General features: G+C 38.9%; 1 protein-coding gene across 2 annotated transcripts in view; it reads left to right on the top strand.

The window, feature by feature from the left end:
• Positions 1-22,181, top strand: part of NR3C1 (nuclear receptor subfamily 3 group C member 1) — a 155,385-nt gene extending 133,204 nt beyond the window's left edge. The window contains exons 7-9 of one of the 2 annotated variants that reach the window (XM_067566754.1): positions 11,487-11,617; positions 16,977-17,134; positions 17,803-22,181. In XM_067566754.1, coding sequence (XP_067422855.1) covers positions 11,487-11,617; positions 16,977-17,134; positions 17,803-17,955 — 442 coding nt within the window. In that variant the 3' untranslated portion in view covers positions 17,956-22,181. Of the gene's footprint in view, positions 1-7,321; positions 7,434-11,486; positions 11,618-16,976; positions 17,135-17,802 lie in introns of those variants that run through there. The other variant, XM_067566752.1, reaches the window with a different exon arrangement.
• Positions 22,182-27,556: the final 5,375 nt, after the last annotated feature.

The following is a 27,556-nucleotide window of genomic DNA, read 5'->3' as shown; positions in this document are numbered from 1 at the left end:
TAAGATTTTAAATGCTTACATTTTTTATTTGTTTACCCTTTCATATGGGTACATATCTCTTTTGGATTAGCGCTCTTTAGGAATGGTTGCTTGTGTTTGATAGAAAAGCTAAAGCAGAAACGGAGGCTGGTTTAAAAAACAATGTGCTGCTGCCCATGCATTTGAGTTGATTAAAACCAATATATGTCTGATGTATATGTGATATTTCTGACACCATTTGGTTTCTTCTAAACATAATGCCAAAATATTCAGAAATTACAGGACAATTTGAGAAATTGCTCAGGGGTGACAGTGGGATAAAATGCATGTACAATTGGCTTAAATAGTGAAAATTCAAAAAACCTCAAGCTTTGAAATAGCTACTGCTGATCATTTGTCCTTCTATTATTTTTCATGGCCATCTTTAACATGGGCAGTTGCAATGCTAACTCCACAGTCTTCTACCTCGCAATCTCTCTCACTTGGAGCCTCATTGGGTTTGTTCTGACCAAGAAAAGTGGTGAGGTTTAGCTAACATGGGTTGAGGAAGCCCAGCTTAAATTTGACCATTTTTCCTAGTAAAGACAAACCCGTTGAAGGGCAAATCTTCATGATCACACAGAAACTGAAGTGCAGTGGAATCAACCCATTTCCCCTGCATGGGGGAGAGGAAGGCCTGGGATTTCTGAATATTCTTGGTATTCCTTGGAACAGAGCTCCTTGGTGACTCTCTCCATTCATGTGCAAGATAAGAGTGTTGGATTGTTGAAGTGAGTGGAAGCTTCCATTGTTTATTAAGAGGGGGCTGGAAGGCAAGTAGTGTGCATAGCAGGCTGCAGCCACTGATACAACTTAACAGCTGTAATAGCAAACATGACTAGGCTGCCTCTGACTTGGAAGGGGGTGGGCATTCTATCCCCAGTTCCATTGTAGATCTGCTACTCAAAAAGCCTCCAACTAGGATTTGGCCCTGAATTAATCTTGCTTGTAAGGGCTGACAGATCATTTCTGTGTGCCTTCTTTCTACTTTAGATGGACCTCAGTAGGACCATCCCCTTTAGCTCACTTTTAAACCTTTTTCTTTTAGGGAATAGAAATTGTCAAAATAGTCTACAGTAATGATTATTGCAGGTAATCCTCCATCGTTGCAGCTCCATTGATATTAGCAGTGGTGGGAAAGCCTGTATAGGGCTCAGGCATTCTTTTACATCATGTTGTCTAAACCTGTCCTAAATTAACTTGAGGCACTGTAGGCAAATTATGTATTTTGTTCACTAGCCAGGGAGAAAACAAATTAGGAGAATTCCTAATGCGGCATGTTAGCACCTAATTTGATGAAGTCATTTTCTCTGTTGTATTCCCAAACAAGAAAACAATAAGCTTTATAGCTTCAGAGCCCGATTTCCTGAAGTAATGAGCCATCCCTACTTCAGTTCAAGGCAAGAAAAGCTGCAAGTGCTCATTACTTTTGAAAATTAGGCCCTTTTGGACCTGGACTTCAGGGGTGACATCGCCATGCTAAATAATGACTTGGATGGATATGAAGTCAAGATGAGCCAATCATATGATAAAAACAACTGATCTTAGCTGTTTAAACTTATGACTCTGAAGATGAAAGATCAGGATATTTAATTTATTTGCTAGCTTGCTTTTTATAGGGTACACTGTTAGTTTTTATAGATTACAGCATGACTGCTTGTTGATTGCTTTTGAGCAAATAAATATTTGTGTTTATAGCCAAGAAAATAACTTAAAACTGTGTTATAGCTTTGCTTTTATTATCAGTCACTTCAGCTGACAAATTATTTTTGCTTCTTTATGGGTTTTGTCTTCCTGTAGGTTTTTACTCTTGTTACAATATATTTTATGACATTTTAACTAAAAATCTCTTGTTTCACTTGATTGGTTGAACCAGTCTGTAAATCTAATTCTTTGAGGTTGCTGGCCGGAACAGTTTAAATTTCAGTTTAACCACCTGCAGACTTAAAATAAACGTGAGGCTTTACTATGAAAAATGTGAAACTAGCTTCCCATTTATTCATGAACTAGAACATCATCCCCTTTGTGTCATACAAACTATGAAATATTGGTACATTGAGGGTGCTCAAAATTCAGAGCCACTAACCTTTTTTATCATCACAATTTTAAAGGCAATATTTTGCAAAGGGCTGGAACTGCCAGTGAACCTATGAAAGTCAGTGTGTTTTTGCTCATTTATATTTACTCTAATTTCTGGGTGTTGATTTCTGATCTTGGCTTTATAATTGGAATTTGTGTCCCATTGCATAAGAGATTGTGTTGCTTTACAGGATTAAAGCCACCCTGCAGTGGGAGTCAGGAAATCTGGATCCTCATCCAAATTATGCCACGCATTTGCTATATAACCTTAGACAAAACACTTAAAGCCAGATCCTGCACCATTGAGTTCTGTGTGTGACTTTTGATTTCCTTGTGAGCAGAAGTGGCTTCTTAAACCGGGCCTCAATTTTCCTATATTTAAAATGGGTATAATATCCACGTCACTGAGGTGATTTGAGACTTGTTTAGTGCTGAGCTCCTTGGATAGAAGGCCCTGTAAAAGCGGAAAATATTACATTGTTAAAGAATTTCCCTCAAGTCCTGTCTTAGTTTTCTGACAAGAACCAGTAATTCTTTTATTTTCTATTTGATTGGCCATTTGTGTTTCAAATAGCTTTTCGTGTGCTCATTCCATTTCATTTTTTGGTGTAAATATTTCTCTTGACTTTTGTAAACCTTTATCATTCCTTTTAGTAATTATGTTGCATAAAAGTTCATTTTTGTCCTTCTCACTTTTTATGTATTAAAATGTTTTGAATATGCCTTTGTTGAATAGCTGTAACCTTCATGTGGTTCATGTGGATTAACCATCATCTAATGTGCTAACAGGGACACAAAGTGCTTTACCTCTGAAAGCAGCTGTTATTTAATATAGTGTTGTAAATATACATAAAGCATTACAGACATAACAATGTGACTTCCCCAAGGAGTTTATAGTCTGAGTGATACATTCATAACTGTTTGATTCTCAGACATAACTAATTTATTTGCATAATTTAGTTTATAATCGTGAAATATTTTTTGCATACACAACTTCATTAATATTTTAATAAAACATATATTAAGAGATGAAATTAGTGTGGGGTAGTGGCATTGTAAGTAAGATTTGATTGACACTTTCTTTCTAACTTCTTGTTTTGAGTGCGCTACCTATTCCCCAAAACTACCTTCCTGGTTGAAATTTCTCACAATTCACTCGTCATTAAATTGCAGGCACCTCTGAGTGAAAGATGGTAACTGTCAAATAGTGCACAAAAACAATACACAACAGCTATAAAACAGGAAATGAAGAATATCATACTTACTGAAACTACAAGGATAACTTTGGCCATTGTAGGCAGAGTATAATTACCAAAGCTAGAGATTTTGGTTAGGACATCAGGAGTACTATACCTGCAAAAAATGCCTTGGGATTTTTAAAAAACACAAGTGGCCAAGGCCTCTTCTTTATGTGTCACCCAAAAGATGGCACCAACTGAAGCATAGCATCCCTTAATACCAAGCTGGGGCTAACTCCAAGGACATACTGCTGTCTATTGAATCTTTCTGTTAAAGTTAAGGGTGTTTTGAAGGTCTCACATCCAGGTATAAACCAATCTCAACCCTAACTAAACTATATAGTAGAATAGAATCACAATCCAAGGCAGAGTTATTAGTTTCATTTGTTGGCAGAACTAGGTCTGAACATTTCTAGAGATTTTAAATTAATTACCTAATATTTAGTTGTTTGAAAATGAAAAGTGCCGTTTAGAATTCTCAAAACTATCATAGTGAAGCCTTGACTTAGCCTTTTTTTTTTAGTATACTGTATAGTGGGAGAAACTTAATAATTGTTCTTTGTGAATGCTACTATTTTAGGGTGTGATTCTACTAAATATTGAACACATTCTGAGAGTTGAGGGCACTCACCATCTATGAGGAGGTGTCCAGTGCCCCATGAATCAGCCACTTTGTCCTTATTAACTGTGGTATCAGGATCATGTATCTAATGTTTGATCAGATTATCTCCTATCTAAGCAAAATGGATTAGGAATAGACTATTTCAGTGCAGCAACACAGGCATTGGAATTCTGCAACAGAGCTCTGACTTCACATGCAATATTGCAGAATTGTAAGGAGAAGAAAAAGATTAGGAACTGCTTGAGCTTTCCATCTTGAGATATGCAGATGGCCTGCAGCATTTCCATACTCCCATCCTTTTATATTGCGCAACATTTCCCGCTGGCAACAATAAAAAAAATCATCTATCTTTGGCCTCATATATGTTTAATTTCAGCCACATGGACAAATTTTGATTCATTACTTGCTTCCCCTCATTGAAATAGAATTGCTATGTCTTTCCGTGATCCATATCATACTCGATTAATTTAATTTCAGGAGATATTACTTTACTTTTATCTAAAAATTGCGTAACTGAAGATAAGAGTGGGTTAAAGATTTGGCAAGATCTTGCAGGGATGTATGGACTCACCCACATGGGATGACCTATATCCATTCAATCGTACAAAACTGGCAAAAAAAATGTTGTTCTGATAGGTTTTAAGACTCATTACAACAGCAAAAACAGTTTGTATAGGACATTGTGTGAAATCATGATCTTGAAGCACTTATGGAAGTATAAAAAGTGTTTTTAATATAATGCCCTTCACCCTAATATTTCTAGTTACTTTACAGACAATAAATTTAGCCTCGCAACACCCATCTAATGTAGGCAAGAGGTAGCCTTTGTGTTCCCTAGTTCCCCATCAAGAAAATGGGGATAAGTGACTTGACCCACATCACAAAAGAAGTATGTTGCTGAGCAAGGGATTTTTGTTGGCTCTTGAGTCACAGTTCCATCCTCTAACCACTAAATGCACTTCATCCGTGTACATATTTCTTGAACTTTACAGTTGTTGCAACACTTTTAATCAGAGACAGAGAAGAGGAGAGATCCTATTTAAATGTATGTTCCCCAGAGCAGTTTTCTGCTAGAAATACCTGGTATGAGAGTAATTTTAAAATTTATCGTATTGCAGTTAAGGTTAGTGAATACAAAGCTGAGAAATCTGAAATCCCTATTAATATACTTTCTCCCTCTCAGTTTGCACTCAGACAGCATTTAAAAGTAGTATGTTTATTGGCAGTGCAACTTGTGAACAATCACTTTATTACATTTAAATAATTTGAAGTTATTGATTAGGAGAAGGGAGGAGTCTGCAAAGAGCATTTCTGACCAGACACAACACACTGGGTTTGTAGTACTTCTAAAGGGCTTTGTTACTGGCAACTTAAATCAAGGAGTCAAACTGACGCACATCATCAGATTACATCTTTCTGTATTAACACTCCCCTTACAGCAACATGACAAAGCTGGTCTTAAACTACTTCCAGTACACAGTCAGTACGATAATTTGCTGCAGCACACAGCACAGGAAAGGTTACTAAGCTGAACTGGCTTCAGAGAATTTTATTTGATATTGCTCCTAGCATTTATCAAGTGTGTGATTTTGGGGCATATCAAAAAATGTGAAAAATACCTAATATAAAGAGAGAATATAGGATTTATTTAGCTGCTTTTTTGCTATATAGTTGCAGTTTTACATTTTATATCTTTTATGCTTATTATCTCCTCAGTTTTTGAGTTTTAAAGGCTTATCAACAGTGTGGTATTCAAGGAAGAGAAACTATCTGCTGATGCTATTCCAAAAATCAGGGATTTAAATAAGCATAAACTGTGCAGAATGTTTTGAAAAACAGTTATTTTTACCTCAGTTACTCATATATCCCCCATCTCCATAGTGTCTGAGCTCCTTTAGTGTATTTATTCCTTGTGAGTATTATCTCCATTTTACAGATGAGGAACTGAGGCACAGAGAGATTAAGGGGCAGATTTTTAAAAGTATTTAGGCACCTCGTAGGATTTTCAAAAGCATCTAGATTCCTAACACCCATTGAAATCAAAATTGCCTTTTAAAAAAAAAAAAAAAAAAGGCATTAAAGGGAGTACAGAATCAAATTTTAAAAATTGTTCCCACGTGGGAACAATATTCATTGGTGGATTAATATTTTAATGCTTAGCAAATGCAATGTAAAAAAACCCAAGATGTTTTACCGCCTCCAAGGTCTGTATAAAGTTCTAGGAGGGTAGCCGTGTTAGTCTGTATACAGCAAAAACAACGAGAGTCCTGTAGCACTTTAAAGACTAACAAATTTAATTTTTGTAGGCATAAGCTTTCGTGGGCTGTAACCCACTTCTTCGGATGCAAGAAATAGGAATCAAAAGACAGGTATATATATAGTATATACTAAATTAAATTTGTTAGTCTTTAAAGTGCTACAGGACTCTCGTTGTTCAAGGTGTGTATGTATTGGCTTACAAATGCACCACCATGGTATGTGATGGTGCTTATATGACCCATTTTAAAAGCTGGGGTGGACCTTCGCTGCCAAACATATCCTAAGCTCCAGGACATGTTTTAGTATTTTGTGACTATAAAAGTGTGAAATTTTATAATGCTGTATCATAACTGCTAAAAATTGCCATGCAGTACGCACTTTGTTCAAGAGCCCACGTTAGCATATTTCAACTATTGTCTTCAAGACAAGGCCTCCCAGCTGTACATGAATCACATTAAGCAACAGCAAATCACATGCAGTTGTGGCCATAAAGCAGTATAGGACATGTAATGACTTCATAGCCTTACAAAAAGGTTTTTATAAATCATTCTTGAAACTCTTATACTCATTTGCCTGCTCACCACCTCGGCAGCTTTTTGTTCTTAACTCTGAGATCTGTTCCTCTGATTTCATTTTCCCCACAGTGTTATATACCCTATAAAGCATTGGCATTATTTTGGCATTATTTAAGTGGAAAGAAAATAAAACTAAGTATTATGGCTTTTTGAAAAATGTTTTTAAGAGGCAAGTTTTCTTATTCCCAGAACAGTTTCTTTAAAAATATTTCTTTGCAAGTCAGACTCTTGAATCAGTACAGTCTGTTGTTCAGAGTGTCGGTATCTTGTTTACTCATTTTATTTTTCCATAGATTTAATAGAGCTGAATGACTCATCAAATGTTGAAAATCACATGCCTTTAACTCCCTCCCCACACAAACCGTATATGCCCTTTAACTATAAATTACGTATGTTTTAACTAGCTTTTTATATTCTGTGTAAAGTTTACTCTAAAATCCTATATATTTTTTATTGAGACCATTTCAGAGAAGGTAGTCTTAAACAAAACATTATAATTTAAGTCAGGGTTCTCACCCTTTTTCTTTCAGAGGTCTCCTCCGACATGCTATAAAAACACAAGGGCCCAGCAGGGAGCCTCAGTGCTCTGAGCTTCAGCCACCGGGCGGGAAGCACTTGGGGCTTTAGCCCTGTGGGGCATCAGTACTCGCGGACCCCCAGTGGTCTGCAGACCACCAGTTAAGAGCCACTGATCTAAGTAATTACATTATCTTTCTAATAAAAACATATGTGCTTTTGCTATACATGGGAGATATGGCATCCAGATGAATAACATGAGAATGGTAAATGACTAAACACTGAGGTACTTGATTGTTAAATAACTCCCCAGTGTGTTTCCTTGTAGTGTAGCTGATCAAGAGAATGAGGCATAATTGATTAATTAGAAACAAGAAAGTGACCTAACTCATATCAGTTTTAAAAACACTGTCAAAACAAAAGCCCCGCTAAAGAAATAAGTAAAGCATTCATCTAGTTAACCCTCCAGTTTTAAGAACAGGTGGTAATTACATACTGAAAAGGAAAACCACTGTTTAATTACACTATAATTGCAATGCAACTACTCTGTAGTTACCAAAATCACCTCGATAAGCACTATCTATACTGATGTATTGCTATTCTGAAACCAGTGGTGTGTCTGCATTAACTGAGCGTCCTTCCTAACAATAAATCCTTTGCACTTCCAATGTGTGCTGCTTTTCATGCACTGTTCAAAGACTAGGCCATGTTAAGTACCATCATTAAGTCTTATACCCAGTTTATATATGGATAAACCAATTCATAAAGTTGTTAAATTACTTTCTTGCCGTGTGACCATATGTAAGCTCTGGAAAAGAACCTAGGTGCCCTGACTCTTGGTTGGTTCCCTACTCCATGATTTGTACATAATCCTTTTGTCCCTTTCTTTCCTCCTTGTGCATCACTCTGGCAGCTGAGATCATCTGATGCTCGCCTGCCAGGAGATCTCAGAGTGGAATGTCTGGGACCTGCTCCCAGACTGTTTTCTAGCGTTGAGAATTCTCCACTGAATTAGCTTTCCCGTTGTTCTGACACAGCCTGCCCTTCAGGACGCAGTGCAAAGATCATCTGTTTACTTAGCCTTGTCTGAAGGGAAGGAGGGAGGGTATTTTTATTGGAGGGTATGTTTATACTCTGGTTTTTTTGGTAGGGAGTGCATTTTGTGTAGCTTTGGTAATACTAACATTTGTGTTTGGCTTTGTACTGGCACCCATGCACTTGCTGATGGGTGCATTTATAATAGATAAAAATAAATAACACACTGGCCCATTTCATAATATTTATTTTAACCTTCTGCCCAGAAATGGTAATATTTTACAAGAGGAAAATTGCTGAGCCTTGTCACAAAATGTGTTTCAATTATTCGGTTTAAAACACTTAAGTTACTCATTGATATCCAAAGGTGACAGCAGAAAATTAGCCAAACAGACCTAGCATAGATTTATGTCAAGGTCCCACAGAAAAGTTGAGTCTCTTAATGTTTATTCCCAACCCCATGTAACAGTACTGTGTATTCAGTTGCCTTGTAACAGTACTGTGTATTCTTTCAGCTGCTGCTTGATTATTAAACACTGGAATTAGGCTAGAGTTTCCAAAGAGATAGATAGATAGATATGTATATATGAAAAAAACACAAATAGTCTTAATACAGTTAAAAAAATTGTACTTCAACATGCATTTGAAAACAGGGTTTTCCAAGCTTTTATTCAGATTTGTTTTTAATAGGCTTTAACCAGCCCATGTTTCTTGCTGGGCAGTCACCAATTTCTTAAACTGCCCATCTCAGTTCATATTCTTTCTGTATTGTTTGCTGTGTCCCTGTGGAAGCATGTGCCTTCTTGTTTTCAGTTAGTATTTTTTTAAATGATAATTCTTGGGCTGAACATTTTTGTGAGTGTGTATTGTATGTTTCTCTTGCATGGGATAGTGGAAGGAGACATGAAAAATGATCCTAGCTTTGAAAAAAAAAATCTGCAAAATTCTACATATTTCATTTGACAAAATAACACAATAAAATTATATCAGTTTCAATTATTTTGGTAATTTATTTGAAAATACCTGTCAGTAAGTATGTCTGTAACAATACAGAAAACAAAAAAGATTCAGGAAATGTTTTCTGACAAATAGATTTCTTAGGCATATTAATACAAAACTTTGAGTAATAATTCATTTAAACTACAATATAGAAATGTATTTCCCGCACGCCTCAGAAGCAATGCAAAGGCTTGGGAGAGTCAGGCGTAATGGGGAGGACCTGAGGGAGAGGGACGTAATTGCTGGGAAGGAGCCTGGGAGTGAGCCTGGAGGGTTGTTGGGTGTGAGTGGGAGAAGTATGGAAGAGGGGGGTTGGTTTTTTTGGAGGGAGGAGGGGTAATGTTAAGGAGTTGGGAAGCTGATCCTTAGCCTTTCCCATTCAGCAAGGCATATCTGTCCCTGTCTGCATGTGTCCTTGTATCCCTACTCCCCATTTAGCCAGGCATAGCTTCCCCTGTCCCCATGTTTCCCTCCACCCCCTTCCCCCATATGGCCCTGCACCCCCTACTCCCATTCAGCCCCTGCTAGTTGTCACCCCCACTAGCTTCTGTGCCCTCTCCCCAGTCTGTCCTCCCACTAGCCCCTCTGAACCCCAGTCTGTAACCCCCCCAGCAATCCCGTATGCCCTGCTCTGTCCATCCTCCCCTTATCCCATGCCTCCTCACCTGGCCCATGGGCAGGGCACTGTGAGGAAGGCAGACTCTCTGCAACCTTCCCTCTTTGCAGCTGCCTGCTCTGGCTCATGGACCCTCTCTTCTGCCACCATATCATCCCCTGGTGGGTGAAAAGCTTAATTGCAGCGTGACCCCTCTCGCGGCTTTCCTACACCTCCCCATCAGAATGAGTTATTCTGGGGAGGGGGAGGGAGGAGTGAATCTGGGAGGCGACATGAATTCTGTGCTTGCACAGTGGCACAGAATTCTCCCAGGAGTATATTATGTCATATTATATTGGTATTTGAAGCTCTTGGATTATAAATTGAGAAGGAATAGGGGAAGATCTGTGTTAAGGGAGACTGCACTTAATGTTTAAAAAAAACAAACTGCTAATATCTCATTGAAAAATCCTCCTATTTGAAACAATTCACCTTGAGCACTATCGTTTTTCTGTTTATCTTCTCCCACCCTCTTTTTCACCAACAATTTTCATGAATGCAGCCTCTATTCCCCTCCCCCATCCACTTTCAGAATTGATCTGGTCCTAATTTTTGTTCTTTTCCCCACCTGAAATAATCCTGTGAGAGCCATATTCACACCAAACAATTGTAATTGCCAGGTAGGGAACTAAACAACAGGATTGTTAGGAAGGAGAGTTCACAGCCTGATGTAAATTTCATTAGATGTAGACAATGAGGGAGAAGATAAATGCATAAACAGAGTGCATCAGCCAAACTGATTCCAGCGAAGTGCTTTTCAGCATCTCTTTCTAAACCATGCTTAGAAACCTGATTATTACTGTGTATATTAAAATTTATCTGCAAGATTGGACACCTCTTTGAGAACATAACAGAGTGCAGGACTAGTAATAGAATAGCTTTGTAGGCTGCGCTGTGACTGGAGAAGTTTTTGTAAAAAGACTTAATGGTGTCATTAGTGGGGAACAGATTGGTAGCTTGGGCTGGGAGCCTAAAGGAGCAAAGTGGCCAATTAAATTCAGTTATGGACACCTCACTTCCTTGGACCCAGTTTACTGTGTCATTTCATTTTACTGTAGCCAATGGATCACACTGTTAAATCTGTAGGACTGCCAGCCTTGGGAAGAGAAACCTGTCGCAGAACCACTGAATCTGAAAATCTGTGGTTTGTTACTTGAAGATGGTGGTGAAATCTCTAACGTTTTCTTTTGGCAGCCAATAGGTTACTGAATTCATGGCCTGAATTAAATAAACTGCTGTTGTGAAACTGGGTTTGTCTACATGAATACAAAGTGGGATTACTTCATTCCCCCTTCACTTTCAGGCCACTCTCTAGATGCAGTTAGCAGAACGATAGTCCTAAACAAATACATCAGTTCATGAAAGTGGAGATTCTTCTGCTAAAACTTGAGTGCATACAATAGAAAAGTTTTCTGCTTTTTTCCTTCTAGGATGAAGATATGGAGAGCTAGACATTTTGCTTAATTGATTTTTATGCTGTTATTTTTCAGGCGGAGAATGAATTTACCCTGTATGTATGACCAATGCAAACATATGCTTATGGTTGCCAATGAGCTGTCACGGCTTCAAGTGTCATATGAAGAATATCTGTGCATGAAAACCTTGCTGCTTCTCTCTACAAGTAAGTGGGCAGATACTATATCTATGTGATGAACGTACCTTGCCAATATTATGAGATGTGTATGTGTATATTAGGCTGATGGTATGACAGGTAACTCACACAGAGTTAAAGCTCAAAGCTGAGCACTGTACAAAAATGCTACTCTTCCAACATGACTACATCATGCTATTGAGGGAAACTGTGCTTCTGACAATTATAACTGGATATATTATTAAGTTGAACCTACCTAGTGGTAAGATATTGTGGCCTATATGTTCGAACCATTTTACATACAGCATCCAAGTCTGTTTCAAGATCACAAAGAAGATTTAGTGTGTGTAAAACTCCAAGCATGATGTTGTATGAGTAGTTCAGTACCTTGGAAGGTGGATGAAGCTATCACAGTTTCAGGGTAACTGCACCTGTTTTTCCCCCCCATACCTCTCCTTGTGCCCCTGTGGTCACTCCAGGAGTTCCCAATTAGGTCTCAGGGTGTCTGAGCAGGAACCCTTATCCCACTCCTTTCTGCCCAAGGATATTAAAGGCTGCACAGCTCCCTGCCTTACACTGTGATATCCCCAGTAAGCCAGTCTGCCTAAAGGCCAGTGCCTGGGGTTTGCTTTCTCTCTGAGGGCTATGAATAGTGTATTGCCAGCAGTTACAAGTTCCCTCTCAACTCTTTCTAAGCAAACACATTTATTCTTAAGGTAAAAAAAGCATTACACAGAAATCATATAAAAATGAGCTCCTTCATGCATGCTAAACCTTACCAGGGGTCACCCGTCATTCCCATGGGGCCCTAGTAGGCCAAAGTCTTTCCTACCCTTCCGCAAGAGTTGGGGTCCCTTTTGGACAGAAGGTCCTGTCCATTTGCTGAATCAGAAGGTAAGTGCTAAGTCAGTTTAAATGCAGCCTTTATAAGACAAAAGCCCTTTCTTTGTTTTCCAGTCTCTGGAAACCCAGTTGGAACTAGAATGTACAAACTTCCCCAGGTGATGGTAGCTCTCTGGACGTGTTTACAATCTGAGCGATTCACCTTAATCACCCCACCATCACCACTGTGTTGATTCCTGAAGGAACTATGGTAAACCTCCTACATAGAGTAGAACGCAATCATACATACAGCCCCTGTACACAGTAATACATAAACTTAATACAGTAGGCTCCCCCAAAGATACTGTATGCAGTTGCAATGTCTGTCAGAAAAACTTCAGAGAAAATGAATGAGCAAGTACTATTCTAGTGAAGCAACTCCAGATGCCTGAAATCCACCAGTTTTAAAAAAACAAAAACAAAAAACTGCTTAAAATCTGACTATAAAATAAAGCTGGATTGACTTCATCATGTTTGTAACTAAATTGCCTTTAGGGTTGGATTAGGGAAAGGACCCTTTCAAAGCTTAGGAATCAGGGTCCTGTAGATCAAAATCACCCAGAGTGATACAACTGCCAGTCCTTTTAAAACCCTGCAAAGGTGCATATTTTTAACAGCGAAGGTGATTAACTATTGGAACAACTTATCTAGGGATGGAATAGATTTGCTGTCATATGGAAGTCTTTTAAATCAAAACTGGATATCTTCCTAAAATATGTGCTCTCGTTCAAACAGAGGTTATGGCCTTGGTAAATTCTATGGTCTGTATTATCAAGGAAGTCAGACTAGATGATCATAATGGTCCCTTCGTAAAATATAAAGAAAATATGTGACTATGAAACTCTTCAATGTAGTCATTTGCTTCTGTGGTATATCCTTATTCCCTACCATCCTTCTGTTTGTGTGTTCACATAGAGATTGGATTGTCTCTTTTTCTGTTTGTACAAAGGGACCCCAATCTCAGCTGGGGCCTTTGGACCCGATAATATAACTATTTACTAATACTACTAAATAATTTGTGTACATTTACATACATACACAGACACACACACAAAGAACATATATGATCAATAAGATCTTGGTAGATGGCTTGAATGGGTCAAACAGACTGAAGTCACACTTATCTATATTGGAAAATTCCTGTTCTACATAGTCTTTCAAGCAAGAGGTCCAATGAATTCAGTAAGGATTGAAAAAGGCTGTTTCAAGGAGAATCACACAAGTTCTCTGGATCATAAAACCTGTTCTGTTGAATTACAATGTCCTGTATGACATAAAATTATTTCAGTTCCAGCCATAGAGATGCTCAGCATCAGAGCAACATATGAGTGTGTTTGTTTTCTTTCCTTAAGAATGAAGTTGCATGATGCTTTTGGTGTTTGAATGACAATTCCTTTATCAATAATCCACAACAGACAATAATCATGTGATCCTATATTATGCTGCTTGGAGGCAAATATGCTAGAAGCATGTATTTAAACTTTTTAGATATGTGGAATTTCTCCTACACAATTTTTTAAATTTAATCATAGAGTATATGTGTGCTGATAGTATATACACACATTAAAACACAATGGAAACAGAGTTCTTATGTGCTATTGAATTCTATATGTGGCTCTGATTATTAAGATTTGAGAGGATATGCTAGTGAAACTACCTACTGGAAAACTCTGAAGAGTCACAAAAAAGTTGAGCCTGAAGGAAACGGCTCTTTATTAATATAACTAGTCTTGCAAATCTGAATGAGCACGTCACCAGATTGCCATCACTTGTCTTATACTGACTGCACAATTGGAAGATCTGACATTACATTTATGTTGACTTCTTCAACCAAGACGTGAATTAATCAGGCAAAATTACTTCCTGTTTTTTACATATCCAGTCCTATGTGTCTGACCAAGTTCCAGAGGAGTAGAACATTTACAATAAATTGAAACTTGAAGGGAGTGGCTAAATCAAGGCTTTCCAAATTCTTTGCTTCTCCTTTTGGAGCTGGATCAGGAGCTCTGTGAAAACACACATTTGTGTTTAAATGCAGTGCCCAGACCCAGTAGTGATGGATGCCATATACGTATATAATAATAATGATAGAATAATAATAGAGACTTGTTAATCAAATTTCCATATGGCTAAAATTACTTCATTCTCATAAATGGTTAAAAACATTCTACTACAAGAGTGACTCAAATAGTCAGTCATTATATTTTGGTTTGCTCAACTGATGATAAAGTTAAATCTTGTAAGTAAATAGGAAATGTGTAGTCTTGGACTTTTAGTCCTGTAAAATGCAGGAGGATCTTGTAAATGAGAACTATCTACTGTGAGCCAGTGAGGTCATAGATTTATTTAGCAGAAGTATCAAGTAGATGTAAGTTGCTATTATTAGCCCCTCGCTATTCCGTACGGTAACACACAACTGTTCCATGAGTAGTTTCCCTCAGTGTCCTGGCAGAGGACGCAGTGCAGCCTTTGCCTTCCAACCGCAAACTGGAACAAAGATTCTTTTGAAAGGAAGCATTCATGATCTCTCAGCTCCACACTTCTACGTGTTTTGTGAGGCTTTTGAAACTGAAATTATGAGACAGCCATCTGACAGCCCTCTGTGAACTACTGAAATGTTCTGGATATACAGCACAAATCTTTGGGGATGTACACCAAGTCATTTCTTAATTTTGTAGACATCATCCTATAGATGATGCGTATGCTGCTATTCTATACAAAATAAAGACTTTGCCTCAGGCCAAAGGTAAATTTTCAAAAGCACCCAAGTCCCATTGATTTTTCACTATGCAGAATGAGACTTGGGGTAAAATTTTGAAAATAACTTTTTCCTGAGAATTTTTGGCCTCTGAGAAAACTTCTGCAAGTCAGAACAGTCATTCAAGATTGGGGAAAAGGCAACAGTACTATCGCTTATCCCATGTACAAATGACCCACAAAGCAACATTGCTTCAAATTGACACAAAGATCTCGCTGCAGGTGAACTTGTGCTGGACGATAATTTGAGCTCATGTTTTTTGTTTTACTTACATATATGATGACATCGACGGCAAGTTGTAGAGTTTATGAAATGTGGATAACTTTGACTGCAGATTTCCATTCCCATGTGTGTAAGGGACAGAGATGATGCCTTCCTAAGTGATCGTACAGTACCTTACAGAATGGGGCTCATGTCTGATTGGGCTTCCCAGATGCTACTTTAATATGTTTTAAATAATAGTACATATAACTACAGACACCCTTTATCTAATGAAACACAAAAAATTGTGTTAAAAGAATAGTAAGGTTGCAAAGTGAAGCACTCAGAAGCTAGGGGATGCCAGTATTAAAGTGCACTCTGCAACCTTAATTTGGCTCCCTTGTGCTTATGCATTATGATAAGTCTTTCATTAGATGATCACATATTATTTTTTCTTCAGGACTCATACCTCATTCAGTGCACAGAATGGCACAGCACTCACTTAATGTGCTGCTATTTCAGTATCTTGTTCTCTTTTTTCTATGCCTTATTTGCTCCATGCAATTCAAACCCTGTTCTGAAGACAGAATTATTAATTTCTTCATGGGCTTTTCTCTGGCACTCATCACTACGGTATCTGAGTGTTTCACAAATATCAATAAGTTTAATTTCACAAAATGCCTGTGAGAGGAAGGTATTATCCCCATTTTACAGATGTGGTACAGAGAGGAGTAAGGTCAAAAGTATCCACTAGTATTTGATATCCAATTTGAAGCACCTACAACCTGATTTTTAGAGCTTGTAACATAGAACATTGTTTGTTCAAGACACAGCTTCCATTGATTTCAGTTTCAAATGATAAGCACTTCTGTAAATCAGACCATAGGGTTTCAAGTCGGGTACCCAGACACAATACCTGACAAAGGCAGGGGTAGAATCCAATTCTCCAGGACCGCATTCAGCTACCTTTGCTATGAGACCATCCTTTCTGTTCCTGCAGTTCCTGTCTTATTCATATTACATCTTCCAACTTCTACAACACTTGAGGTAGGAGTCCTACAAATAATAGTTTTCTTCGTTCATTCAGAGCCCTGATTCATCCATGGATTGGATCCAGCCTGTGCACTGAATGGGGGAATGGTTGTGTGGAAAAAAATAGCATGTGTTCATGTATTATTAAAGACTGTGTTCACCATGCAGCTATCTGCCATGTGAACTTATGGAGTAACTGATAACAGTAGTGGGTTGTTATCCTCTATCTGGACCATCACTAGAGGAGGATACAATACTTCGCCAGAGAGTTTCAAAGATGTCTGCCCTTCTTGTCCCAGGCTCTGCCCAGCCAGTCCCAGTTCTCCTGCCACAAACACACTGCCTCCCTGTCTGATCTGTCTCCTCTCCTATCCCCATCTCCTTTCCCATGCCCCCACTGTATTCCCCTTTGTCATTTTGTAATGTAATTAATGTGAAAAGAGCACTATTATAATGTCTCGTTTAGTGGAATCAGCTGAGAACTGTAACATCTTAAAGGTTCATTTAACGTTTCAGTTCCCAAGGAGGGCTTGAAGAGTCAGGCTCTATTTGATGAGATTCGTATGACGTACATCAAAGAGCTGGGGAAAGCCATAGTGAAGAGAGAGGGGAACTCGAGCCAGAACTGGCAGAGATTTTATCAACTGACTAAACTTTTGGATTCCATGCATGATGTAAGTTTTTAAAATGTACATTGTACATGTTCTGTATAAATAAGTTTGTGGAAAGGTACCATGCTTTTAGAACCTGAACTTCTCAGACCACATAGAATGGTTAAGATAAAATATTTTGTTCTCTGAAGTTTTATTAATAAATACATTTTAAAGGGACACGGTCAACTTAAAAAAGATCAGAAGTGTAATTTTTTGTCTTTTTTTTATGTAATACCTCAGATTAATAGAAAGTTATTGGAGGATTTTGTTGTTTTTTAATTCATTTACTTTGTGTACTTCACAAAACTTAGACAGTCTCAGGGGCAAGTGTAGTTATAGTATTTGAAACTACTTTCAACTCATGTTTGAAACTGACTAGCCTTAAAGTTGATTGTGTCTCTTTAAAGAAGAGTAACACAAAAATGTTTTAAAATTGATTCTAGTGTATTTATCCTATCATTTTATGTATGTCATTACAGAATATCATAGTAGTCAGTATAATATTACAGCCTTTAAAGATCAGTGTTTTAGGTATGTTTTCAAATAGTTTGTTTATTCATTCCCATTTTAGAGTGGTAAGACTCCCATTATAGCAAAATACGATTAACAGTGAAGAAATGCAATACCAAAGCAGTGGTTTTTTTCCTCTGCATTAATGTGAGACTAAACCTTCTCTTTATCAATTGTAGGTGGTGGAAAATCTTCTAAGCTTTTGCTTCCAAACATTTTTGGATAAATCCATGAGTATTGAGTTTCCAGAGATGTTGGCAGAAATCATCAGCAATCAGATACCAAAATATTCAAATGGAAATATCAAGAAACTCTTATTTCATCAAAAGTGACTGCCTTAATACAAAAAGATTGCCTTAAGAAAAAGTCAAACTATAGCTTTTTTTTGTACAAACTCTCAGATTTGTTAATTTTGTCTTGCAACGGTGTTTCTTTTGTAATTATGCACTACATGTGGTTTACAGAGGGCCAAGACTTAAGCTTCAGAAGCAGCAGATTCCTCACATTGAATGATTAGAGGAGTGGGGAAAGAGAGGGAAAGGAAATTAGCCCTTATATGCTAGGAGTTGTATTTCTCCCTCAGTGCAACATCCATGGATGCACCAAAACTGCTGGTGTCAAGATCTGAGGCTGAATTACAAGCATTCTGCTAGTAATTTCTGCAGTTGGCTGGATAACATTTTCTGGGTTTTTTTTTTTTTTTTTTTTTCCAGTAAAGTGGTTTGGGTTTTTTGTATAGTTAAGGTAGCATTTTGATTTATGCATGTAACCCGAAGAAAGTTTACAAGTGTATATCAGAAAAGGGAAGTTGTGCCTTTTATAGCTATTACTGTCTGGTTTTAGCAATTTCCTTTAACTTTATATACCGTGAACTAGGCTTGCTCATTTTTTCTTACATAATTTTTTTGTAATACTTCAAGATGCCTATTGTACAACTATTTTTTAAGGTAGGGCAGCTTGTAGCTTTCCTAAATGACCTCTGGCTATTAAACCTTGAGCATTTTCATGTGAAAATGGGTTGGCTTTTCTAACCTGATTGACTTCAATTAGCAAGATGACCATAAACATTTGGCTTGGTTTTCTTTTGTTACTTTTTTTTAGTGTGGAGGGGAGAGTATTCTCAAATCTAACCCAAGTAGACATGAATGAAACACACACGTCTGGTACTTGTGAAAATGTGTTCATAGAAAATTAGCCCAGCCCTAACTGGATATAAAAGAGCAGATTATTTTATACAAAAAATAAACCTGATTTTTGCATATAATGCAACAGCCATAAGTGTAGTAGTCTTGGTCTGCATTGATGTCAAGATCAGTCCTGACTGAATACGCATAGCTTAAAAAAGAGTTCTGTGTGGAGAAATTCACATTTTCCATACACGTAAATGTTTCATCATACAAGTTTATATGGAAAAAATATTATTGGCTTATGAGACAGACTTGTAATTATTGCCTAGTATTTTTTAAATATTGTATTGGTTCTTGAAGTGTTTTCTTCAATTAGACCTTTACCTTTAAGCAGACAGTAAAATAGACCAACTCTACTGACAAATTATAACTGGCTGGGTATACAAACCTCAAACCTGAATGTCGTTAGTCACCCGTTTTCACATTTTCATCTGTCACTGATTGGTTCATCTTCTTTTCTTGGAGTGCAGGAAGGTTCCGCTACTGATTATGTGGTTTAGAATTGTATGTCAGACTTCTGTCTCTGTACGGCTGCATTCCTTCATGTCAAATTACTAGTGTGCCATAAAATTACCATACGTATTGTGAACTTCTTGTCACCATTAATGATGTTTTAAAGTTTAGAAGCTGTAGTAGCCTTTTCGGTGGGTACCTTAACAACTTTCTGTAAAAACATACATACTTACTAAGCCACCCGGAAATTAGATTTTTATTCAAAGTGGCCCAATTATTTGTGCAATAGAAAATGGAAAAAATATCTAATTGATCAAATATGAAATCCCTAATATATTTTTATATTTAGTTGTAGTTTCAAATGTATGTAATTGGTATATTCACTAATCTAAACAAAGAAGGGAAGGGCTACTGCAGCTTTAAAAGCAATGTATTGAATGATTGTTAAATAGCTTGTATAGTGTATAATAAGTGATTTTTTTAGATGACCGATTGCTTTATCATGACACATGATTATTGTTTTTGTAGATGTCACAAATATGCTGAATGGTAACCCATACAAATTGTTGTTTTTCTGGAAGTATTAATACTGGCAGCATAGGTGTTAGGTATCCAAAGAGGTACTCTGTTTGGTTTTTTTTTTTTTTTTAAAGGAAGAAACCCATGCCGAGAGGGTTGTTCCTACGGCTGAAATTTACATTAATCAGATCACAGTATAGAACCACAGCTTGGAACTTGGAACCATCCCTGTGTTTGGTTACCCTTCATTTTCCAATAGTCAATCTTCAGACTTTATAGGTTTACTTGACCTCCACTGCAAAAAATGTAAACCGAAATGATCTATGTGTGCATATGCATGCATGCACCACTGATGGGGTTAATTTCATATACAGCCTCAGGCGGTATAGCAAAAACAATTCAAAAAATTTGGCAATAATATGCATACAGGTACCAGCAATATGTAAATATAGAGCATAGGTGGTTCACAATACACTAATACATTTCTATTGTTCATCTAAAGTTTGTTTCCAAGTGAAATAGGAAACTGATTTTTGTCCTTTCTTAAATCTCTCTTTGAATGTTACATCTATTAAAAAGATGTTATATTCAGTTCTTTGGAGTAAAATATCACATTTAATAAAAAAAAAAAAATCATTCTGTTCTCTTTGAATGATCTATGAAGAGTATGTAAGTTTTGTAACAGTTAAGCTAAACCTCAAAAAGTATTTTAACTATCATTGGCAACCTAAGTGGATGAAAATATTTATGCTATCTGTTTGAGGTACCATTAGGAGATTTATAGTGTTTGCTTTTAAAAAAAGGCTCTTTAATTAAAAGGAAGAGCTTGAAAACTGTTCTTATTTCAGAGAATGATTTAAAATGTAATCTGAGACACTCCAATGCATTAATATCTCATTTTAGTCCCAGAAACCTCAATTCGAGGTCTCAAGAAATTTCATAGTGTATGTGGACAAAGGTATGTGCTGTTATTTGTTTGCCAACAGAAAAATAACTGAAATGTACACGAACAAAATAGTATTACCTTATGAAAATAAGTACTTCAGAGGAAAGAGGCTCTAACCCCTTTGATCCGTGTGCCCGTATATTCATTCTTGAGTTATGGATTCAAAGAAAAGAGGAAACTGTGATATTGGAAAAGAGAATTCATTCTGTATGTGCTGTTAAAGTCTTAAAGCCACACTATTTTAAATATGTAATAATTTAGCAAGCAGTGAAATGTACATGTCCCCTGCATGATTAGTCTTTTAGCACTGGGAAAAACCTACACTTTGGATAAAGCAGAAAGAATCCTGATTTCTGTCTCTTCAGTGCCTTATTACATAGTGCATACATCTGACAGAGGGACATTTGCACAGCCCCAGAGATACATGCTGTATGTTATAATTGCACATGGAAACTGAAAGAATGGCCTTACATAGGATAAGCCAGGGCATGGGATGGAAAAAGGAGGAACTTTAATCTTGCACAGTGTTTTTGTAAAACAAAATTCTTAAGAACCTGTTAAGAGCTTTGCAACTGATAAGAGAGGAAGAGTGTATGGAAGTGAGTGCCAACCTTGTTTAAATAATAGCCTCTCTAGTCTCACAGAAATTAAGTATTGAGAACGGATGATGAGGAGGAGAAAGTGCCTGGAGCAGTGGCCCAAATCCTGTTTCCTATAGCCACACTTCAGTGGAACTGCTTGTGTGAGTTAGGACTGCAGGATCCAACCCAATGAGAGAATGTTTAAAAGGATTGTATGTATTATATACTAGTTGAGTGGTTAAAAGCTCCATTTGTCAAATCCAAAGCCAGATATTGGTGTATCACTGATGTTACATAGGAACCAATTTTTCAGGATAGGAATAGAGCCTCTTTAAAATAGTTTTTTTTAAAATACTTAAGATGGTTTTTCTTCTGATAAAAGGCTGTATGTATGAAAATATACCCCAACCCCAAACTAATTTGCTTAACAGTATAGATTCAACAGTGTGTCATTATTCTATTTTGTATATTAAACAAAAAGATCTATAATGGGGACAGATCCTATATTATACTGGTGTATGGCATATTAAAAAGCTTTTTTCATTATTTTTTATCACAGTAATTTTAAACAGTGTAAAAATTAAAACCAGTGACTCCTGTTTAAAAATAAAAGTTGTAGTTTTTTATTCATGCTGAATAATTCTGTAGTAACAATTCTGTAGTTTTCACTTACTCAGTGAAATGTTGGACTGTAAAATCTTGTGTGGAACTGTTGAACATTTATTTTTCATTTAAATTTGCTGTTCTGGTCATAGAAAACCACACATCTGTACAGAAGTTGCAGTAAATGTGAACCATTTACAGCAATGCCAAAAAATGGACAGAAATCACATAATAAAATTCTGCTTTTTTCATTAAATGGCTCCAAAATGCTTTGGTAGAGTTTTTGTTGTGTACCTGACAAAGATTATTGAAGCCAGTTAAATCAAACAATCAATTTATTTTAGTCTTGTCCATTCACCACATACACAGGAATTAACATCTCACTGGTCTAAAGCCAGTTTCCTCTGTAGTTAGTTATGGACTGCAAGAATTTCTGATGGCTAAACTCGAATCAACTGAAATATTCATATTTAGCAGCCCCCTCAGTAAAGCTAAATTAAAGTAAGAAAAACATTAATTGGAAAAACAAATTGATTTAGAAATAAAAAGTGCCTGCTAGTATTACAATTTTTTTTGAAGAATTTGAAGTTAATGATGGAAAGAAAAGGTCCTTGCTGTGGGGCTGGGTGGGAAGCTGAAAGAATTAATGCCAGGAAGAAAATCAAAATAATAGCCACTGAACACATACATTCTAAGATGCATCTAGAAAGCACCGTGAATAAATGCCGTCAACAAAGCATTGTTTGCGGTGGCATAGTTCCAACATACGTTGAATAGTCTCTGTTTGCACAGCAGTAATAAAAGGGAGCAGCAACAACTTAAGAGAGAAGTCTGCAGTAATTATACCGTTACAACCGTAGTGACCAAACCATTTTCACATGTGAGCTGCACTGTGATTACAGAGCGAAGTCCTGGACTGCGGTTTATCCCATGGCTGCTAGTCTCTATGTGATGTGCTGACCACTATCAACCCATGCCTGATTGTCCATTGTAGTTCCCATCAAATCCTGACCTTTAAGATGAAATGTGACTGTTTCTGCATTGTGCTGAGTGTCTGACTCTGCTCCCTTTTAACATGTCGGCAGCTGCAAGGAAAAACTTAAGTAAAAGAGCGCAGTTGCACTCTCTAGGGCTGCATTTGACAAAGTTTTGACTGCTGTGCTAGGCCTCATTATAAAAACTGGACAAAGAAGGGCTGTGGGAACTGAGAGCTCCTAACTGGTGTACTGGGAATGCTCGCTTAGGAAGATGTGCTTGCTGATTAGTGTTATTGAAAAAACATCTTTACTGTGGTTGTTGAAGAGTAATAAAAGTACAGTACTCTCTTCACTTCAGACTATTCTAAGTCACTTGAACAAAGAGCTGCCATAAAACTCACTTCCTGGCATGTGACCATGACAGTTTAAGATTTAAAGCTTCAAAATAAAGTGATTTAAAGCCAGCAGTAAATAAAACAGCTAACATTTTTTTTTTAAATATAACCAATTGCCCCTCTTCCATAGCACTGAAAGAATAATGCTGTAATACTGATCCCAACACAGAAGAAACAATAGTGGAACAAAGACAGATAGAAGTTTTTAATATTTGGTGGTGGACCAGTGAAAGACTTTTTTTAAACAGCATGTTCTAAGCTAAGTAACCAGTTTATTTCAAGTTGAATTCTAATCACTGTGAAATACTCAGAAGTGTCCATATGTTGCCCATCCAAGTCTCTGAGTATGCACTGCAGCTGAGAGGTGTGATTCCCAGTGTGGGTAGACAGCTGATGTGAATCTGTCTACTCACTCTGGAAATCAGACCTACCAGCTGCAGTACAGGCATGTGGTCAAAGGTCCTGCATGACATGGGGAATTACTTACACCCCAAACTTACCTACATTTCATCCAACCTAGGTGATCGATCCCCTTATATGTATTGTTGAAAATTACTTACATAGAAATAATCATTAAATTAAGCTTATAGAAAACGTATACTATGTGCACAAATCCCATCTGATCTTAAATTTTCTGCATGAATACCAGTTTAAAGTCCCTTATTTTGTCCCTTTATCACATATTATGTCCCATGTTGTATAGGACTGTTTTTTTCAGTTAACACCTCCCTAATGTGATATGGAAATACTGTAAATACTATTGCTAGACTGTGACAAGATTACTGAGGGCATTTTTAATTATGGTGTTCCACCAGTGTAGTTTGTTCCATCTAAATGCAGCAATTTATCTGTAGCAAACCAAAGTGCTTTCACACCACTTTGCTATGGTAATTTCATATGAGTCATAGCATCCACACAATCTGCGTCAATTCGGATTAACTGCTCGGCGTTCTGGGCAGATGCCCCAAGATGCACTGTTCTGCTCTGCACCCTTGTGTTTTCACACAGGGCATTCTAGGATTGCAAGCAGAAGCTAAGGAATTCTGAGACTTTGGATCAAACTGACCAAGTCCTATGATGCTTTTTTGGGCAGTTATTCATATTGCCAGCACTGTTTTCAAACGTTTGTCAGCCAGCGTAGAGGATCTGGAGCTGAGTGGCATAATCAAGGCAATCATTAATATGAACGGGATGATGCATGGATATTATGTGTCATGCAGGCTGATTGGTTTGGCTCTGCTGTTTCATAGGCTGGTGATGCTGTGGGGTCTGGCTAATGGTGGAGGAGGAGCAGCAGATGAAATCAAGCAGTTGTTTTTGTACAGCATGTACTTGAAGCACCTGTACTCAGAGGACTGCTGCTTCTGGAGCCAGCCAGGTACCACCGCTTGGTGGGAGACAGCAGTGGTGGCAGAACTTCAGGATGACAAAAGCAACTTCACTAGCAATCTGCACAGAGCTCAGCTTGGCACTGCAGCAGCAGAAGACTAATGAGAATGTTCCCTCCAAGAAGAGTATTTCTGCCACCCCTGATTGCTACCAGCCAGTCACTAGCCAGTTTAGTAGATCACCTATCAGGGCTGTTGCCATGGTGGTTTCTGATGCTATGAGAAGAGTGCTGCTGTGCTAGGTCATGAAGCTTTGGCAGTGCGCACACATTTAGTGATGGCTCTGCATGGATGGGGTTCCCCCACTGTATAGGGGCTATTGGTCGGACACAGATGCCTGTTCTCTACACCCCACACCAAGCCCAAGACTTTATCCAGCCGAAGGGGCATTCTTCCATGGTGCTACAAGGCCTGGTTGATCACCATGGAAGATTCACCAATATTAATGTAGGATAATCTGAAAAGGTCTGTTATTCCAGGGTCTTTAGAAACCCAGGCCTCTTGGCTGGAATGAGCGATGGCCCTTTTGCTCCTCAGAACATTGTGGACATTAATGAGTTAAGATTTCTCCCCACGTTCTGGGAGACCCAGCCTATACTCTGCTTCCCTGGCTGATGAAGCCTGTCAGTGGACAAGAGAAAGGAGCGGTTTAAACTTTGCCCTAATTAGTTCAGAATGCCCAAGTGGAGCATTCGTTTGGGTAGATGGAGGTGCATTATGAAGAGGTTGGATGTTTCTTACTATTATGTGCCTTTTGTGCAATGGCGTACCGAGGAGGGGAAACAGAGTGGGGCCAGCCCCCGGGTGCCGGCCTGTGGAGGGGCGCTGAGCCACCCCATCACAACATGCGGGGGGGGGGGGGGGATACCAGCCCCTCCAGCGCCTTCCACCCCCTCCGCATCGTGAAGGGCCAGCTCAGCTCCCCTCACCCTTCAGCCTGGGGGAGACGGGGTGAGGCCGCCCCGTCCAAGCTGGCACCGGGCTGGGGGGCTAGAGTGGCAGGTAAGTGCGGGGCGCCAGGCCAGCCTTTCACGACGGGTGGGAGGCATAGGAGGCTGAGGGGTGGCTGCTCCCGCACCCCCACCTTGCGCATCGTGAAGGGCCGGCCGCCCCTCCCCGCAGGCTGGGGGGTGAGGCCACCCCATCTGAGCTGGTGCCAGGCTGCGGAGCTGGAGCGGTGGGTGCTGCGCACCACATAAATGTGGGGGGGAGGGGAGGGTGCAGCAGAGCCAAGCCTGCATTTGCACCCCCCCTCAGGTCTCACCCCCCCCCCCAAACCCCCCCGTCCCTGGGGTAGCTGGGGGAGACAGCGCCCGGGCCCCTTCTGCCCTGCGCGTGAGGTAGGGGGGGCACAAATGCAAGCTTGGCTCCCAGGCGTGGGAGACCCATGGTACGCCACTGCTTTTGTGATAAGTACCTGCTGTGTTTTACACAATATCTGTCAGATCAGGGGAGAAATCCTGGAGGCTGGATGGGAGCAGGAACTAGAGAGACTTTCTCAAAGTTGTTGGCAGTCCCTGCAAAGTGGTCCATGTCATCAAGGGCCAGGGCCAGGAATGTATTGTGCTTGATGCCAGGGGGTACTTGTGGCTATTGAATATGCTGCACGCAATGCAGCGTGTGTTGGTTTGATTTTATTATGAATTAATAGCATGGGCTGATGGTTGTTATGCCATTTAGGGATTGAGCTGTTCCTGCGTTAAGTTTTTCAGCCAAGTTGTTAGAAAATATATTTATTGCATTTACAAAAAACTGTGAAGGTAATAATGCTTCAATAAAAATTAAAGCAAAGAACATAGTGCAAACTTCAGAACAGTGGTATTCAGGCATGGCTATATTACGGGGGTGTGATATGCTTGAAAAGAGTCTCCTCTATCTCCCATGGGGTTGAATGTAGCAGGAAGAACTTGTAACTAGGCTGAGTGCAGTGATGGTCCCAGCATGGTGCGTTCTCTACATTTTGCCTGACTTTAGAATTTTGGGTGCAGCGCTTCGTCTTTGTGTCCAAAGCTGCTCCATCGCAGCTCCCTGCCTCTGCATCACCTGCATTGTGACCCTCTTCAGGACCATGCGTGCCATTTCCATCTTCCCAGGAAAGCGTCCCTCCACAGCTCTGCCTTCAAGGCCCTCTGCTGTGATGAAGTGAATACTTCATGGAAAAGATTGTCTCTAGCTTTTCTTTTTCTTTCTGAGACTTGACAGCCTCTCTGTGGGTGATAGCTTCCCTTTTTGCGCAATTACAGGTGTGGAGGGAAACCAGAAAAACACATCATTACTTCTTGTCCCATTCCTTATCTCCATGCCAACAATGATCAAATGTTTCTTTACCCACAATTCTGGAATCCCGTTCCCAGCTTCTCTTCCCACTCTGTGGTTCCCTTCACGATGGTCCAAGGTCTTCCAATTATTTCCCCACAATATGGAGGGGAGGGGGACTCCCTGGGTGCCCGTAATTCTTTTTAAAGTGTGTTTGTGTGGGGTTTGTAAAGTGGGAGGTTGGAGGGGGAGGGGTAAGCAAGGGGCAGGTTACTAACTGCATGCACACCGCTGCAGGCTGTCACGTCGGTCGTTGGAGGATGTAAACCTGAAGCAAGTCCCCAAGAGAAACAGAAGAGTCCTATTCAAAAAGGCAATGGGCAAACTGGGAAGCTGTGGTACAGGAGTCAAAGGGAAACATTAGCTATATAGGCAATTCTGAAAGACCTGCTTCGTCATGCAAAGTTCATGCCAAAATTGAGCACTGTCTTTGCCTTAATCTCTCTCCTACAGCTCAGCATAAAGTGCCCTGCACAATGCAGTAATTATTCTCTATTGAAATGCACTCTAATGCTTTAAAAGATCTCTTCACTTTGAAAGGTCTTGCCTGATTTGGGGCATTTAACTC

Source organism: Emydura macquarii, unplaced genomic scaffold (genome assembly GCF_026122565.2).
Source record: "Emydura macquarii macquarii isolate MOO-44397 ecotype Brisbane River unplaced genomic scaffold, CSIRO-AGI_Emac_v2 contig_2768, whole genome shotgun sequence".
NCBI classification, from domain to species: Eukaryota; Metazoa; Chordata; order Testudines; family Chelidae; genus Emydura; species Emydura macquarii.
Note: the sequence above shows the minus strand (reverse complement) of the source record. Positions and strands in the feature narration are given on the sequence as shown.